The sequence below is a fragment of the Apus apus genome, chromosome 2, assembly GCF_020740795.1.
Source record: "Apus apus isolate bApuApu2 chromosome 2, bApuApu2.pri.cur, whole genome shotgun sequence".
NCBI lineage: Eukaryota > Metazoa > Chordata > Aves > Apodiformes > Apodidae > Apus > Apus apus.
Window position 1 is genome coordinate 114,096,954 of NC_067283.1, and position 18,943 is coordinate 114,115,896.

General features: G+C 39.0%; 1 protein-coding gene across 1 annotated transcript; it reads right to left on the reverse strand.

Annotated features, from left to right (window-relative positions):
- Positions 1-15,211: 15,211 nt before the first annotated feature.
- SNAI2 (snail family transcriptional repressor 2) lies at positions 15,212-18,706 on the reverse strand. Its single transcript, XM_051610197.1, has 3 exons — positions 18,493-18,706; positions 17,391-17,936; positions 15,212-16,450 (listed from the first exon to the last, which is right to left on the reverse strand). Exons 1-3 carry the CDS (start codon positions 18,569-18,571, stop codon positions 16,269-16,271), a joined length of 807 nt encoding a protein of 268 aa, XP_051466157.1. The 5' UTR covers positions 18,572-18,706; the 3' UTR covers positions 15,212-16,268.
- Positions 18,707-18,943: the final 237 nt, after the last annotated feature.

The following is an 18,943-nucleotide window of genomic DNA, read 5'->3' on the forward strand; positions in this document are numbered from 1 at the left end:
TTTAATGTTTTTTTGGCTAGTATCATGCCAGTTTGCAATTTCTGGAAAACATCTCAAGAATCTCAGAACCAAGACGTAGATGTATTATGATGATTAATAGTGGTTCTAATTCATCCAGAGCCTGTTCTTGAGAGACAGAAATGATCAGTGGGACTTTAAACTCTGGTGTCTTGCTCTGCAGAACTAGATTCAGTGACCTCTTAAGTTTAAAATAAATGTCAGGCTATTGAATTTGCAAAACACATTGGGATGAATTGGAATGAAAGAAAATTTATATATCGGGGTTTGAAAAATAATTTTATTATTAGGAGTAATTTTTCTTTCTTTGAATATGACAGACCCTGAAACTGACTGTGTCAGACTAAAAAGCCTTTTGATCTGAAAAATGCTGAAGCATTGCTTTTTTGGAAGTGATATCCCAGGAAAATGAGGAATCCAAAGGAGGAAGTTTCAGTCCTCCTCCTTATTCCTCTAGCACCACATTGACATGAACACTGAAAAAATCTCTCACAGGAAAGTCCTCACTATGGTCAGCGTTGACTGTTGACCTTCTGGATGTATCTAGCCTGGTGTCTGGGCATCAAAAGTGGAGTAAAGCCTATCTCAGAGCCTGTTTTAAATCAGGCACATTTTACATTGCCCTGATTTGACCACCAGCAGAAAGTTAAGCAGCTTTGCTAAGCCGTGGCCACTGTCAGTGTGCACTCGCTGTTACAGACATCTAATGAATAAAGGGTATGCAACACTTCATTAGAAAAAAAAGAAAAAATAAAGAAAAAAAAAAGAAATAACTTTTAGAGCTTAGTAATGATCTTTTAAAGAGCCTGGACATTTTTTTGTTTGGAAGTTAAGAATATGAAACAGAACTTAGGAGAAAGATGAGAACCAGGCTATGTCAGTTAGGTTGAACTGCTCAAACTAAACACTTAGCTCCCCTGTGCAGTTGACAATTAACCCCTGCATGACATATGCAGAGGCAGTAAGTGTATATACTGTCCAGAGGTAGCTGCATCTTAACTGTTACTTCATCTTCTAGGTTTTGCTGCAGCTTATTTGCCAACTTTGGAATTCACACCAGGGAAAATGGTAGACCAAGAACAAACTGGGTTGTGGAGAGAGCCCCAGGAGTAGGGAAAGCTATGAGGAAACATATGCTTTATTTTCCCACTGCCATAAATAAAATACCAGGTAGTAATATGTACTTTTCATTCGGCAGACTAGTGGAATGAGTGATATTGATAAGAACAATGTAATTTTGTTGGTTTAAATGAGTATGCTGTTTAATTACATACATGTGGTTGACATTTTGTGTTTTAGGGATGGTAGGCAACGATTTAGAGAGCTTGCAGTGCTCTAGATGCCCAGGGAAAAATAAGGTATAATTAATTGTGAATATTCAAATGGAATTGGATGGCCTATAACTTCCACTTTGGAAGTTTTTGAAGTTCCCCTTACGAGAGAAAAGACCTGATGCAACCAATGATATGTCCAGCAGATTTGCCAATCAATAAATGAAGGAACTTGCATTTCTTGCTGCTTGGAAACATGCACACTGCTCCACTGCAACAGGCTTAAATAGACTGTGTAACAACTTAAAAGAGAAGATGGATGGTGAATTTTCCTAATTTATCCAAATCAGTATAAGATACTTCATTCACCTTTTTTAAAGTTTTTTGTCAGAAATGAATAATAATACTAAATAAATAAGATACATTTTTGTATCTTATAATAAAATACATTTTTCATGAGAGGGGCTTGTATTTCAACATCCAATTTTCTGTCTATTTCCAATGATTTTTAGTAATTTTGGATAATGTTACAATTTTTCCAAGATTGGGAGGATCTGATGTTAAGAAACATAACAATCATCAATAGATAGAAGAAAATGCAACAGTTGGTGGTATTTCCAATCTTCCCAGATCTACTTCTCACAAAAGATTCTATAAAATTTTGTAATTCATTTCACCAAAATAAACCAGATTCTGTTGTAATTAAATACACCAGGAGCACTTCAGGGAACCATGAAAGTAGGTTTCAGAAACGTCTGCCTGAAAGTTGTTACTTTTTTTGAATGATATATTGTACAAATTACTAGGGCAAAATCTGTCATGCAAGGAAGATATTTCAGCCCTTAGGTGTACTTATGAATATGCAGAAGCAATCTCAGACGTGGAGAGTCTCAGCAATTTGTTGTAAACATGTGTCCTCGCATATGGACCTTCATGTATGTACAGGTATAGATTGATAAAGATCTTCAGAATGCTTCAAGGGAAAAACAATTCAGGACTTTGAGAAACTTCAATAAATCTCAATTGGAAGACTTCAGTTTCTGAGATTTCTTGAAGCCACACTGATGATACATAAAATTAGCCTGTCTCCTACACATCTCAGACAAATCTGCACCTAGTTCTCTTAGTAAATGCTTGTTATTAGGGACTTGACCATGATGACAATAAAAAGAAAACAAAATCATGCCTTGCAAATGAAAACCTCTGTGAATAGCTGCCAAGGGAGAAAATACATGATTAATCTTTACTGAAATGCCTCTTCATGTGAGGGGAAAGCACATGATTTCACATCCTAGTCACACTGGTGCCACACACATCCATCAGTGCTGTGTGCCTCAACAGAGTGAAAATAAGGCCAGAATTTAGGAGGGTTCAGTAACTGGACCATAACTGAATTTGTAGTTTAATGGCTAAAACAATAAATACATTTCATCAATCCAAAATTATTTCATTTTTTCTTTAGGGCTTTTTGCTCACATGTAAATATATTGCAAAACTTTTTTTTTTTTTTTTTTTTTTTTTACCATAGAATTGCAGAGTTCTTGTGGTTGGAAGACATATCTGGAGATTGAGTCATTCAACCCTTCTACTCAAGTATGGTTAGCTAGAGTAAGTTGCCTGTGACTGTACTCAGTCGAGATTTGAACATCTCAGAGGATGGAGACTCCATAGCTTCTCTGACGAACCTGTTCCAGTGCCAGTACTTCACCATTTTCACCAGGTTATGTTTAATACATAAGTACAATCTTTTTAATGAATTTAAAGTATAACTTGGAGCTGCCTTCAATAAAAAGTAAGAAGACAACATTCACAGGACTTTGGAAAAGAGTCCTCCTCTTGTATTGAGTCATGCACTGCTGTGAGTGTATGCTTCTGGATAGCCCTGGGAACTTCCTTGTTTAGGCATCACACCACCTGGTAGGATTTGAACCAGTTTTCCACCTCTAAGTGGTCTAACCAGCAGTCTGCAAGATATCCAGGTGTAAAAAGGAAAGAGAGGAGGATGGACTATGACTCAGAGCACAGCAGTTAGGGTGCAGTCCAGGGAGATGGATTTAAGCCTTTATTCTACCTGATAGGGACTTAAGCCTCAGTTTATAGCATGACTTCCTTGGTGGCACTTTCCAAACTTGCTACTCAAGTCAGCACGCACAAGGCCAGGTTTTAAATAGGACAACATCTATGGGTGCTTTTTCACTGAAAGTTTTTCTGAAACCCTGTCCCTTTTTGTAGTTGCTGCACAGGGGTGGGCAGCTTTTGCTGTTGACCCATCAGCTGCAGTTCTCTTTAGCTCTGATGTTCTGTAAGTTTTCCATTTAGGCTTTGCAGTGTAACAGCTACCTGGAGAAGGGAGCAGCCTGAAGGAGAAGCCACAAGGACACACACAGATGTCCTGCTGTTTTTTTATCTTTTCTCTGACACAAAATTGCACACAGCACCATTTCCACACTGCTTTTGGAAAGCTCTTTCTTGACAGAGATGTTTTTGACCTTTGGCCCATGGAAAGGATGTTGACAAAATCTGGGATACAGTGGCTCTGACTAGACTCTGAAACAAATTCACACATTACAGCGTTCTGTGTCCCCTACTGTAGGATAGGACACCTACTGAAGTGCACCTTGCTTGTATGCCTAAGCTTCCCTCTGTACAAAAGTGAGATTGCTCACTGATGTTTTGCCTTAACATGCAGTGAGGATGTAACCAGATGTGCAGTGGGAGACCAGAACTGCAAGACACTGGAAAATGCATCCAACCTATCCTGTGGATAGAGCCATGAGAACCAGCTTTCCTGTTAGCCATTGCCCCCTGACCTTTCCAGCATTTGTCTGACATGTTCCACAGGCATTACTTAGTGGGGAGTCAAAAAAGAGAAGACTGTGCCTATTCATTGGAACCAGGAGCTTTGAAAACTCCAGCATAAAACTGGCTCTGCGCTTGGGAGCTGAGCACTGATTGTGTGCAGTATGGGGGTGAAAGGTTAAAATACACAGCTCCTGGGCTGAGGCATGAATGAAGGAGGGATGGATTTTGCCTGTCCGTCCTTTGCATAGGGAGGCAGAATCTTATCTCTCACCCTCATCTCTCTTAAAATGTGCGGTTCTCTGCTGCCCTGCCCCGCACATATGGATTTCCCTTTTTCAGAGCAGTCGTGTAGGAGTAGGTTTGTTACATTCTCCTTCATATTCCAGAAAGCTTTTAAATGTATAGAAAATGTAAAATTCTAGAGATACTTGTGGCTTTTCACTTAGGCACAGATCAAGAGTTTGCATTTGCGCAATAGGTCTGATGTGATGCTCTGAGTGTTCTGCACAGCTGTATTGCTCACACCTGGTAAGACCAGCATGTCCTGAATGCATCAGGTTTCCTGAACACACGTAAGTGCCATATTCACGTGCACAGGAAGATACGTGGCTCTTTATTTTGCCCTGCTGAAATTGCTGAATGTACAGGAGAAATCCAAACCCAAACCATGAGTTGTGTTCCAACATAATTTCTTCTGGAGAAAAAGGATCACACTGGTGCATGGTAAAACTGCATAGAGCATTATACTCAAGTGCTGACGTTAAAGAGTCAGGGAAAAGTCTGAGTAAAGAACAGAAACTACTTGTATTCCATAAGAGTTAAGATTTCTTGACTAGTATGTGAACGATGTGTTTGAGTCTCCTTTACAGATGTTCAAAACTGTAGGAAAACATGTTGTCTGAGAAAATTAATACAGCACATTCCATTTAGGTCTGTTAGCCTGCAGCATATATGCTACGTGGCTCTGGAAGCCTTGTGTTGTGCATTTCATGTGGCTCAAAAGTGGGAACTGAAGGGAAAGATAAGGTGAAAATAACATTTTTCCAGTTATGAGAATCTCAGAAATCTTCCTAGGAGGTGCTACTCCCAGTGGCATTTTTCTGTATTTTTACTAATGTAATCCAGTAGGATCCAACAGGCTTCACATATTCTTTGCATGCAGCTAACATGCAGTTGGGATTCATATGTACCTGCTGGCTTTGAAAGGCCCCTGGATGCATTTGAACTCCTGCATTCTGTTTTTACCTGCTAAGCAGTTTGTTTTGTCTTCTTTTTGCTCCGACTCCTGCTGCTTGCAACACCAAAAAAAAATGTCACTCAATAAATAGTGAAGATCTTCACTATGGTGTTCTCCCATGCTTCCTTCTGTGCTTTGGTCAGCCAGAGAACTGGTTCTTCTGCTAACATTTGTCATCTTCTTGAGGACTGTCCCCACTGAAACCTTTCTGAGTGAAGTGGTGCCAACATACCTCTTTGAGACTTGTCTACCTTCATAGTGTGTTGTTCGGCTGCTTGAAGGTGACTACATGTGTACTGGTTACACTGGATTACTGGCAAAGCTGTTTTTTCCTGGGTGACTATAGGAACAAGACACCCGCTGTAGGTTTTTTAATGAAAGTTGAGATTTTGGAATAGAGGGGAGGATGGGAATGTGCCACATATGTGCCACTGCTTAAAAAATACAGTGTATTAATTCATGGTGCCATTGTACTCTAATTCTATCTCTGCCTAAGTGCAGAAAATTTTTCCACATATAGGTTTGTATATACATAGCCACATTTGTGTGTATTCATACATACTTAAATTTAGGAGGACTTGTTTTAATTTAAAAAATGGGTAATGTAACATAGCTGGAACAGAGTAAAACAGAAGAGATTTAGTGGACCAGAAAACATATTGCACTGATAAGGATTTTTTGTTTTAAATTCAATCCTACCATAAAGTCATTTATTACCCATTGTTTGTTTTTCTAGAAAGGCCAGTGCAGCACCATTTGCTGGCTGATTGACAGTGCAACTTTCTTTTTACAACTTGGAATTTAAAACAGGAAGGCTGCCATTCACATCAGTTAAGGAGTCTACATTTTAGATCACCTGGAAAGGTTCATCTTTGACATAAGCAAATGGGAAGTTCAAATGCCTAGAATCAAAATGCAAAATTCCCAGTTCAGCAGACTTCATGCATGTGTAGCTGTCTGCAGAAACTACTCAGAAGGAGTAGTTCAAGAAACACATTTCACTTCAGCTCTCCATTCCCACCAACTTATTAGCTTCTCCCTCAAAGAGCAACAGAAACGATCATTTTACATCCCTCAACAGAAACTGCACCAGAACAGACTCTACAAGCCTGGCTTGTCAGTTGAGTTTCATACATTGAAATCTGCAACTCATCAGTCCTGATCCAACCAGGAAAGGTCACAGAAACCATGCTGAACTATTACTGAGGTGTTACAAGACATGGACATTATTCATCCTCACTAAAAAGAGACAGGGAGAAAATAAAATTAAAGTATACAGATTAACTCCAACGTATTTGCTGTAGTCCCACTGTGAGGAGGGCTGTATCTGGCTCTTCTGCCACCAAGCATACACTTTTCCTCTCCTAATTTCTATCACAAGCCACCTCAAAATCCTGTCATTTAAACTATTAAAGTCTGGGCTATTCTTTAGGCACAATCTTGGGAGCAAGAAGGTGTGTAAGCTGCACTGTCCTGAGACTCAGATCAGGTCTGTTTCAGGACCTTTTGCCGAGAGTGTAAAGCTGCTAGTTTTGTTATTTTTTTGTTTTGGTTTAGTTTGTGGATTTTTGTTGGTTTTGTTTTATTTTTATGTTTTGTTTGATTTTTTTGCTTGGTTGGTTGTTGTTTGGTTGTTTTTTGTTGTTGGTTTTTGGTTTTTTCCTTCCTTGCAGCACTTCTGTGCTGACGAAAGACAAAGTCTAGTTGTAGTAGTATTGGCTTACAAATTGTTCTTGTTTGGGCAACCAGGAGAAGCACTATTGGCAAAGCACATTTTGTCAATATGAATTGCAAATACAGTGGGAGGGTTTGCTGCACAGTTTCTTAAGCAAAATCTCCTGGAAGAAATCCCATCCTCAGATATCTAAGTGAAACACTTGCTTGATCAGAGCATGGTGGGTCCTGGCACCATGTTAGGTACTAGTACCAGGGTATTAAAGAACATGAGAATCAGGCTAAAGAAGAGCCTTATCCAGTATAGTGAACATTAACATTCACAAGAGTGGCTTTATGTCAAGGGAGAGAGCAGTCCTGCTCTCACATAGTTTGAACTTCATCATAATCTGTCTGTGAAGGAGCAATACAAATGCATGGTTTGACCTTACATGGTACCTCTTTAAAATATTCCTTCCTCCTTTCAAAATGAGGGATTGTATGGATACTGAGCTAGTGTTCATCTGTGTAGGCAATGCATGTTGCAATTTTAGTTATCTTTTCCCTAAAAAGAATACTATGCCAGATTCTAAGGTATTTTTCAGGAAACAGTATCCTTTATGTTTAGGAACAAAGTAATGGGAGCAAAAGAAGAATATCAGGACAAAAATACCTGAAAGCTATTTCTTGTTTAAAGTGTGGGACCAAAATCACACCCCATGGCAACATATTTCTGTTTTCACAAATGCCACAGGACAGATCCTTCCTCTCCATTAGTGACCTAAGATACAAACAGACATTTCTTTTCTTTAAGAACTGTGATGCTTCTTCCTACAGTGTCAGCATGCAGCATGAAGCATTGCACTTGTAACATTTTCCCTCTTGAGTACATAATTTAAAAGTGCAAAGAGAAGATCCATAATTTCAGGTTGTGTTGAAGAGACTTCTCATTAAATTTTTACTTTGTGTTTTAGATAGGGAGATACAAACAAGGTGGAAGATTTCTTTCTTCTCTTAATTTCTTTTTTCATCGATTTATCTTCATTTATTGAAGATGAATGGAAAAAGATTCTCAATTGTATGGGAGCTCAGGTTTGATGTCATATCTGTGGTTATCAGAAAACCTGTTAAGAATTATATTTTCAAAAATTACTTGAACCTGACCTAAATGGTAAGTAAATATGGTACATTCTTTCCACCAATACATGACAAAAAGCATGTAAAAAGATGATAAAAACCCTAAAATTACCACGTAAACTCAGAATGACAGCCTCATCATTGTTAGCACAGCAACCTGACATACAAACTGTAGGAGCGCAGGAAAAAGGAAAAGGCTACTTACTGATGATTCCTGTTCCTCTCCAGCCTGGGTGACTATACAGCATGAAAAAAAGATTACTGGAAGAAGAACCAATAGAATACCAAATAGGTCAATGTTTTAAGAAGAACAAAATGCCTAGGGTTACAGACTTCTGGCTCTATTCTTAATACTACAATTTTTTTAAAAAATTGTACTTGTGATGTTGTACATGGGATTGTACTGCACCAAAGGATTATTGAAAATATGAATATTCTAGATTTAAATAGATGACCAAAAATGGAAATGTATTTTTAATTAAAAGTTTAAGATTTAAAAAAAAACAACCCAAAAAGAGAATTCTAGAAGAGATGTTCCTTAAAATATTTTCCCAGTTTTAATTCTGTACATTTGAATTTACATGACACACACATATATACAGTTTCTCATTATTTTGAATATTCCTGATATTCATAGTTCATATTTGTGTAATGAAAAGACCCTAGTATGCACTTAGTTCTTGCTATATTTTGTGGCAATAAGCACAGTAATCAGACATAAGTGATTTATCAGTTGTAGTCTTAGCTGGAGTCAGAACTTCTTCTCAAAGCTAAACAGTGCAGAACTACTGGGTTTCTTCTGCAAATATTAATACAAATATTAATTTGTAATTAATATTTACTTCTTGTAAATGCATATTGAACAGAGTTCTGTGCTGTGAAAGCTGATATTTGAACAGTACTTAAGACCTCTCTTTTTTTTCTCTTTGGTCCATGTTGTCCTGCCAGTGTGACATACTGACATACTCTGTGGACACGCAGAACTTTGAGTTCAAGTATTTGGAAGCAGCCCTCAGTCATAGCTCTCAATTGTGACCACCAAACCAGAGCCTTAAGTGGTGATTTTGTAACCTGTGAGGAGAGGTTGCTGAGAAAGAAAAAAAATAATCAGTGAGAGCAACCTTTTTTGTTTGTTTGTTTGTTTTTCCTGCAAATAGTGGGAAAAGTGGGGACAGAGACGAGTGGAGCAATTTTGTCAAACTACCTAGAAGCTGAAAGCCATTTTGCAAAAATGTGGTTTTCTGTCAGTAAATCAAGGCTGTTAAAAAATCCTGACTGTTCTGGAGTGGGGGTCTTGTCCAGTCAGAACTAGTTCAGGTCTGGACTGAAATGCCGACTTGGTTTCATGACATCATCAGAATGTCCATCACAAGTCACAGGATTCTTTTTTTAATTTCCCCAGGACATAGCAACCTGTCCCAGTTTCATCTATTACAGGTGAACAGTGAATGCTCAGCTATAAATAAATGTCTTCCAAACCATACTTTTATAACATTTAAAGAGGTAAAAAAATTAATTATATAATGCTAAATGTGACATATATTTTAAGAGGGGGTATTTTTATTAGTCTTTTATGTCTAATATTATTACTCTAAGTTGTTGCTTGTTATTAATTCAATTTTTACTGGAGTTACTTACTAACTGTCAGTTTGCATTCTTCTAACTCTTCATTCATTGTCAGCTGTGGATGGTCTGCCAGCCCACATGAGAGGGCAGGTTACATTCAAAGGAATTTACTTTGGTTTAGGGACATGTGCAAAATCTGAGCTAATTGCAGTGCAACTTTATACTTTAACTGCTTCTTATTAGCGGCTTAGCAGATGTCTGTGACTTCTTACTCTGATGTTCAGTGTTTGTACTGGGAACCCACAGGACACAATGAGATGTAGGCACCTTTCTGTGAAGGATTTGTTATTCCTAGCTCCTGCATTCCTAGCTCATGTCTTTGGAAAAGATTTGGAAAGGTGATGGCTGGGAGCTGCTGCCCAGAGTGTGACCATCAGGAGATGGCCCAGCATGTAACCTGGATCTGTTATTTGGACCCACATCTAGGGCATGTTAGAGGACATGGCAATGCCCACATCTATCAAGTATGAAAAGATCCATGATCCCCTGACTCTGATCTCCCGGCAGCCACATTTGGGAAGGAGATTATTGCTATGTATGGCAAAGAAAGTAGCAGTAGAAGGGGCTAAAACATGAGAATTAAGGAGAATGTAGAGGATTAGCCAGGTGAGGAATACCTTTCTGTAGTCTTCTTTGGCTAGGCAAAAAGCTCTGGTTTATAATACAAGTAATGCAAAGCTAAACTTCTAGGAAGGTATTCGGATCAGAGTGTGTAGTATTCTCAGCCCTTTCTGCACTGAGTGGACAGGCAAAGAACTTGAAGCACACCCTCCTTTGACTTTGTCCTTCTAGAAAGCATCCTTGTGCTTGTGTTTAAACTCACCTTTTTTTAACTGAGGGATGGTTTCAGCAACAGAGGGAACTCTCTGTGGGTTTTTTCTGAAGCAGATTCTCCTAATTAGGGCTTTAGTAAAAGGTCTGGCATGTTTGAATGTGCAGGCTGGTCAGTGGCATGTCTACCTGTGTGAAGAGACCTTGTGAATGTTTGCATATATCTTTGTTTCTCTGCCAAGTTTGCAGGGTGAAGGCTACTAAAAACGATGGAGGCCATGTGGATTTGAGCTGACAATCATGTGATTGCTAGGTTTTGTGACTTCTTTTAACAAAATGGTATAAAAATATGTTTGTGTAAACGACAGATATAAAAGGCCATTTATTCCCTCTTGGCAAGGGCCGCTAAACTAACTGTGATCTTCGTCCGCCTCCTGGATACTTAGCATGCACACTGGATAAACTTCTGGTGGTGCATATAAAGCAGAAAGGAACAAAGACAAGAAACAGGGTGTATTCAGTGCCCAGGGAAAAGGAAGATAGGAGAGAGATGTAGGTCATTGAACTGCCAAACAAGTAAAACCCAAGACTGCTGTGCATATTCATTTATTCATTTATTATATTTATTTTATTTGTATTAATTTTTACTCTCTAGCCTGGCATGACACAAAAGGGACATCAATGCAAGGATGTGATTTGGCTTCAACATGGCCTCAAAACTTTGCTAAGCCATGTTTCATACAGTGTCTGAAAAAGGTTATGCCTCTGCAGCAAGATGTGCACACTGTTAAGAAACCCATTGCATGTGCTCGCCTGAGGGACCCTAATGCTGCCCTCTGCGACAGGAAAGGGCAACTGTGGCTCTCCCAGAAAAGAGCAGTCCTGTCCTCTACATCCTCAGAGTTCCTGATGACTTTTTCGTGATTTGGAATTAATTAAAATTTTGGAGAATGAAGGATAGAGCATGCAAGCATGATTTTTGTTTGTAGTCAGTTCCTACAGTTTCCACAATCTCTCAGCACTCTTTCAGCATCCCATCAGAAACTGAGTAGTATTTCCAACTCTACTCAGCAGTGGCAAAACCCACCTGCAGTGCTGGGTCCAGTTATTGCCTCACCAGTACACAGATGACTCCAGAGAAATGTAATCAATGTGTACAAATACTTGACAATAGGAAATAAAGAAGACTGAGCCAGACAGTGACAGGACAAGGAGCGGTATGCACCTTTGTAAATACAGGAAAATCCATTTAAATGTAATGAAAAAACTTTCTTTACTGCAAAGGTGATTGAATATAAGAACAGGTTGCTCAGAGAGGTTGCAGAGTCTCTATTCTTGGAGATACTTAAAACTTGATTGGACACAGTCTTTGGTAAACTACTTTGAGCAGAGGGGTTGAACTAGGCAATCTCCAGAGTTGCATTCCCACACAGAGCACCTGTGACTCTGGGATTTCACTTGCATACAGTCTGTTCTTACTTGCAACCATCATTTGATGTTACAATATCCCCAGGTTGGAGCAGGCTTCTCACATTTCATTCTTTATATTTCTGTTAATCAGAATTACAATTTATATAGGTTAACTGTTAAAATGGCTACTTTAAAGAGACAAAAGCAAACATCTGGGATAGCTAGTAAACACCAGCATTTCTAAAGAAGTAATGTTAAGCATTGAAATATTCTTATTCAAAAATAAAAATATATTTTAAGATGAAATAATGTTTTTGTGGAAGGATAACTCATCTCTAGCACAAGACATCAGAATTAAATTGTCAGGTTTCCCATTGTCTTTACAGGATCTTTAGGGTTCTTTTTTATATGATTTTATGGAGCTTATAGTAATAGGCCCTGAGCTTGCTTAATAATAACAGGAACTGTAATCATCCAAATAATAGAGTAAAATACAGAAGACAGATTTCATGGTGCTTCAATCTGAGAGGCACTTATTTTAACCCTTTGGTGAGTGCATAAGATGCTTTTCTCTACTTCACCTTAGTTGGTAAGATAATAGCAGTAATTTGAGCATAAATGTGTACTTGGTTTTGTCTTCATTTCATGTAAATATTAGCTCATTCTTCATTTCCAAATGGAAGCAAGAGAAGAGAAAAGAGGAAACCAAAGAGAATAAAATATTGCCTTCACCTTAAGAAACTCATATACTCAACTTGTAACTGCACATGGACTGTGGTGGTTTAGCCCTTCCTCTCACACTGAAAGTACATTCAGGAGTGGAAGTAAATTTCGAGAACATTTTAAAGGAATTATTTAGCCTTCATGGGCATGCCTGCAATGGCCAATCATATAGCCAAAAGAATATGTATTTAGAGCATTTAGAATAACCCATGGGCAAAAGTGCCTTCCCCAGATCCACTGATTTTAAGCAACTCATTGGTGAAAAGTTTTTAAAAAAGCTAGGAATCATATTGTATATAGGCTGCTTTCATGCTGGTGCCTTTAGAGGAGAGGCTGGCCTTTTGATTGCTTAACTTTGCACTTAAAATAATTACATTTAGCACTGGCATCAAAACTTAAAAGGAAAAAAATGATTTCAGAAAAGAGCAATGAAAATATTCAGAGTGTGGGGAGCATATTTTCTGAAGAAAGATTTAAAAACTGGATTATTTGGATATAGAATTAAAGATGTCTTGTAAGAAATGTAGCAACAGTCAAAGAGATTCTATGGGTATATTCACCATGGAGGGAGTTTTTCCCTCATGTTTTGACAAAGTTGCAGGAGTCATCCACCAACAGCTCAGAACAGAATTTAATTTACATTATAAATAGCTTGTGCAGGTACAGAAGGGCATTTCTGGAGTAATGAGGTAAAACTACTAATGGAAATTTTTTTGGAGAAATGTCCTGGCAGCAAATAGAAAGCAGTCTCACAGGAAAAGCAGAGAAATTCAGCTGCCTGGGAAGTTTATGCTGCAAGTGGACAGAGAGGTAGGGATCTGTGATAGAGCACTCTGTTTCAATTAAAGAGATGAGCCAGAAGAGCTTCTAGCCTTTCCCATCTTTGTGTTTTATGAGTACAGGTGTTACAGGCATGCAAAGTAGCATATCTTAATTGTCATCTCCAAATCAGACCAGTTCCACTTGTGTTTGGTTTAGCATACTGTATTTTGATGAAGTTTTCATCTGATTTCCCTTAAGGACAACAGTAGCATTTCCACTCATTCAAGAACTCAGGCTCTTACGCTATTTCATTTACTATGGGCGTAGAGAATTTAAAGTGTGAATTATAACAATGGAAAAACCTTTGTGACATGACACAGGAGGGCAAACCTAGAACTTTGACAGTACAAGTAGCTGTTGATTGCCAGAGCTTTACTCATACTCTGGTAAACTTTGCTCTGGGAAGAGAAAGCTGCACAAAGAGCTGCTGGAGCCTGAGAACTTCAAAGCAAATTACATGGAAGTGCAAACCAATAGAGTAACCACGTGAAACTTTTCAAGGGTATTTGATGCCTTCATGTGTTCATTTGGAAATGTTACCTCACAAATTCCCACTAACCCTATCTTTCTTCAACTCTCAAGCTATTTCCTGAAAAAAAAAATAAAATCTAACAGATCCTAGGGAATCTTTTTTATAACCTTGAGATTTTGTTGAAAGATCTTTAGAGAACACGAAAAAGCTTCGTGTGAGCTAATCTGTTTTCAGTACAGTGCTGCTCGTGGAGAAAAGGCACAAAACTCCCATCATGTGGTTATTGCTAAAGTTACTCCAGTGCAGTCCTGCTGAAGCACACCTCTGCAGGACACAGCTGGAGGAGATACAAGGCGTGCATGGTCTGTTGCATTGTTTTGCTGAACTGTGCTCTTTTAAAAGAAATTGGCATGTTGTATTTATCCATCAGTAACCTTCTTTTTAAATTGTTGGCATTTTGGTTTTGCTATTACTTGTTCCTGCTGGTACCCTAATGTAGACATAGCAGTCTCTAGATTGGGTGCCAACTACTGCTTATCTGTTTTCTAGCTTTGGTCTTTGTCAAAAGTTGAAAATAGTGTTGTTTTGCACTAGTCAGGAATGATCAGACAAGATTTGTTGATGTTGTAAAGCTTTTATACAGTTCAGGCCTTGCAGTCCTTAGTCTAATAATCTGAAGAAAAATATTTCTACCTGTTAGTACTGAATAATTCTTTCCTGTGATGTATTAGCTGATAGACAGTCCAAATGTGTTCGCTTGACATTTCTGATATGCAAGATACTTAAACAAAAATATCTTTAATCTCTCTAAAATGGCTGTGTAAAATATATTAAACTGTGACTTGACTGCTACTTAAAAAGAGCATCATGCAAATGTTACTGAGCTCCTGCAAGGCTCCACTGACTTTAATGAACTTTAGATCATGCCCAGATTTCCTAATGTCAGAGTGTCAGAAAAAGTAAAATAATAAGGCTGCTCTGATAGCATCCTTTCAACTGTTAAAATACAAGAAAGAAGTTTATTTTAAATGTTGTTGATAAAATGTGTTTCAAAGCAGCACCTGGAAAAATGCTCTATATGGTTCAGATGTTTCTAAATGCAATAGGTATGTTTCCTGCTGAGGTTCAGTACTTGTGAACTAAGAATAAATATCTCAAATTCATTTTTATCTTCATTTTTTCACGTGGAGACACTTCTATTTTTCTGTGTTCCCAAGCCTTGACAAACCAGACATGGTTGTTTTCTTTAATTAGAACAAACAACAGAAATATTACTTAAAAAGGTTTATTGTAAAAAAGTGGCTAGAAAACAACATAAATTTCACTTCACACCTTCTTCAAGTTATCTATAGATGCTGCTATAGGCAACAATTCACTTTCATTCATAACACATTCAATCATATAAAAATAAAAATATTTACATTATGACCACATACTTTACAAAATCATCAATAAAAAAGGCACTTGGAGGGGTAATGCTGAAAATATTGCATTTCCTTTGTGCATTAAAAAAAAAATAATTGTCAAACTCCCGTGAACCCCCTCTCTTGCACTTATTCCCGTTTTTAAAAAAAGATTTAAGTTTAGAGGAACTATTCCATATTAAAAGATGGTCAAGCATGCACCAGGAATGTCTGAAGCTACAGTCTATTTTTTTTTTTTCTTTTTCAAAAAGGCACATGCGGTTTATCTGTGGCTTTCAACTTTTCATACATTCTCTTGCATGGTTTTTTATCCTCTCTTAATTATACAGTTTTAAAGCATTTCAGATCATTAATGAAGGCCTTGGCTTCTAATAAAATAAAATAAGAAACACAGCAATGAATAATATTAAACATTTACTAAGGTAAACTTGGAATACTTTTTAAGGCACCTGAGATAAATGGTGTCTAACAAAATCCACTTGGGTAGTATTTTTATTAAAAGTTCAACTTAAAATACTGTTTCTTTGGTTGAAATGTCTTGGTAGGAATGTATTGTTAACTTTGCAGCCTTTTCTAAGCAAGAAAAGACAACATACATTTGGCTTCATCTATAAAGAAAGGTGATAAAGCTTCTTCCTTTAGATCTACTTGAAATGTCATGCATGGTGTCTCCCCACATTTCAGAATTCTCACTTAAGACTGTGAATGTGTGACTGAACAGAAACTACTTAAAGCTCATTGCTACCAACATTCTAAGTTCTTCCACTGTTTTGTTTGTTTGCTTGTTTGGTGGTGTTCTGGTGTTTTTTTGGCTGAAAAGTAGACAAGAATATGCCTTTGGATTCCCACTTATCATTTGGAAGTGGAGAAATGCAAGTCCAGGTAAACATTGACTGCATGACTCAGTGTGCTACACAGCAGCCAGATTCCTCATGTTTGTGCAGAAGAGACATTCTGGAGAAAGTTTTGGAGCAATTTTTGCACTGGTACTTCTTCACATCCGAGTGGGTCTGCAGATGAGCCCTCAGATTGGATCTGTCTGCAAAAGCCCTGTTGCAGTGAGGACAGGAAAACGGCTTCTCTCCTAAAAAAGGAAACATCAAGGGAAAACAGGATAAAGCTTTAAAGAAGAAGTATATGTTTAGGACAGGTAAAACCCACTTTTATCCTAAGAAAGAAAGGAAGAAAGAAAAAAATTTGTTTTAATAAAGAATGTGCAACAATCAAGCTACAGATACAACAGCTTTCAGCACTGCTGATTGTACATGAGGAACTCAGTCTTTTCAGAATGTGCTGCTAAGTGCAGTTGCTAAAGACAAGCTGCTGACACCTTCTGCATCTGCAGGTGCAGGCAGTACTTTTAGGTTGGGCTCCTCTCAACATTTTAAAATATTTTCATAGAACCTTTCCTGCTTAGTGCTGTGGGAATCACTGGATAGATGGCAGCAAACAGCAGTACAGGCATTACCAGTGTTATGCTCAAAATCAAGTTTTTGTTTCAACAGGAAAAAAAAAGAAAAAGAGAAAAAAAAGAGTGCTTTGGTGATGCTGCATTTCTAGTTCTTAAGGACTTGAGATAGCACATGCAAAACTTGCCAATTGCTTAAGGAGTCAGAAAGCAGCCCCTCATGCATTGCCTTTATGTTTTGCTGCTTTATTTCAGAATCAGCTGGAGCCCTCTCAAAGTTAGCAGTTTCCAAAGCCTGGCAGTTAACATAAAATCCATCCAGCAAAAGGTTCAGTTGGTGGAAATGGGCTGTACCGTTCTAAAATTAGCAAGGGAGCAATGCTGATTTATGCCAATATCTGGCCCACAGTTAAGAGACCATGCTACACTCCCCCCTGCCCCAGTCCCCCAGGAGAGAGAATTTATAGCCTTCTAAATGATACATTTGAAATTCTGCATATGCATTTCAAGGTTAGTACAGAAAAGTTGCTGTTTTTTCCACCTGTGGAGAAAAATAGCGAAAGGACACCCCAATGTTCTAGCAACAAGACACTGCAATAGCAACGGTTGTACTTACCAGTGTGAGTTCTAATGTGTCCTTGAAGTAGCCAGGGTCTAGAGAAAGCCTTGCCACAGATCTTGCAGACACAAGGCAGTGTGTGGGTCCTGATGTGCATCTTAAGCGCTCCCAGGCTGACATACTCCTTGTCACAGTACTTGCAGCTGAATGATTTCCTAGACTGGGCATCACAGTGCAGCTGCTTATGTTTGGCCAACCCAGAGAAAGTTGAATAGGTCTTGTTGCATAAACTGCACTGAAACTTTTCAGCTTCGATTGCATGGGGGTCTGAAAGCTTGGACTGGATTCTCTCTTCTTCATCACTAATGGGGCTTTCTGAACCACTGTGGTCTTTGGAGGATGTGTCAGAAGGGGGAGGTGGGCTGACTCTTCCCAAAGATGAGGGGTATCCAGAAAGTGGAGAGAGGTCGTTGGGTAATGGAGACGGTAGCAGCCCAGTTGTAGTCCACACGGTAATGGGATTGTAAGCTACTGAGCTCAGGATCTCTGGCTGTGGTATGATAGGGACTGGATAGCTTTCATACAGGTATGGGGATATAATCACTGGAGAAAGAAGAAAATTTTAAGGTAAGAGAACTAAAAATATTTCAAAAGGCAGTAAAATTAACATTTTGGGGATTAAAAGGCACAGAAACTAAGGCTTAGTACAGTCATCTGCATAATAGGAGAATTTTAAAAAAACCAACTATTTCATACATCTGTTCTGATGGCAGAAACAGCACCCTGGAACAGACAAATCACAGTTGAAGAGTCTCTTCAGGGCAGCATGCGTTTCTAAGTCCCTGCAGCCTGATACAATGAAGCAGTGAAACTTCCTGAAGGATTTCCATAAAAGTTTCAATTCCACCACCAGCAGACACAGAACAGGAAAACTCCAAGTCCTCTCTGAGTAACTGAGTTCAAGTGGATGAGCAAACTTTATGATTCATTCTGGGCAGCATTGACATATTTCTCAAAACTCCCTCCTTGTACGCAAAAAAAGAGCCAGCAATGGACTAACCCATTCCCCCCACCCCTGAAAAGCAATCCCACCCCTCCTCCTCACCGCCCCGCAACGACTGCGCCCTCAGAAGCAACGCGGTGGCGTCAGATTTGTTACCTGTATGAGTGTCCAGCTCGCTGTAATTTGGCTTCTTGGACGAATTGAAATGTTTCTTGACCAGGAAGGAGCGTGGCATTTTGGACGCCGGCTCTCTCCTTCTCGCAGGCTCTCCTCTCGGGCGGGCGGTGCGCAGGACACACACGCACAGGCTCTCACTGCCAGCGCATCGGTCCCTATCGCATCGCCTTCCCCGCGCCCTCCATCCGCCGGGGTTGTGTGGTGGCAGTGCAAGAGGCGCCTTGAAAAGTCCTGTAAATACCCACTAGTCAGGTGCAAGGCGGGGGAAGGGTTTTTCCGCTCCTCCAATCACTTCGGGATGTTCTCAAGCACTTTTTCCAAACAGGCTGTTTTTTTCTGGGAGGGTTCTCCGGCTGCAGGCAGGAGGGATCCAATCCCGGCTCGGAGGGTTTGGTTCAGGTTTCAGCTCCTCCCGCTGGAGACAGCTGCG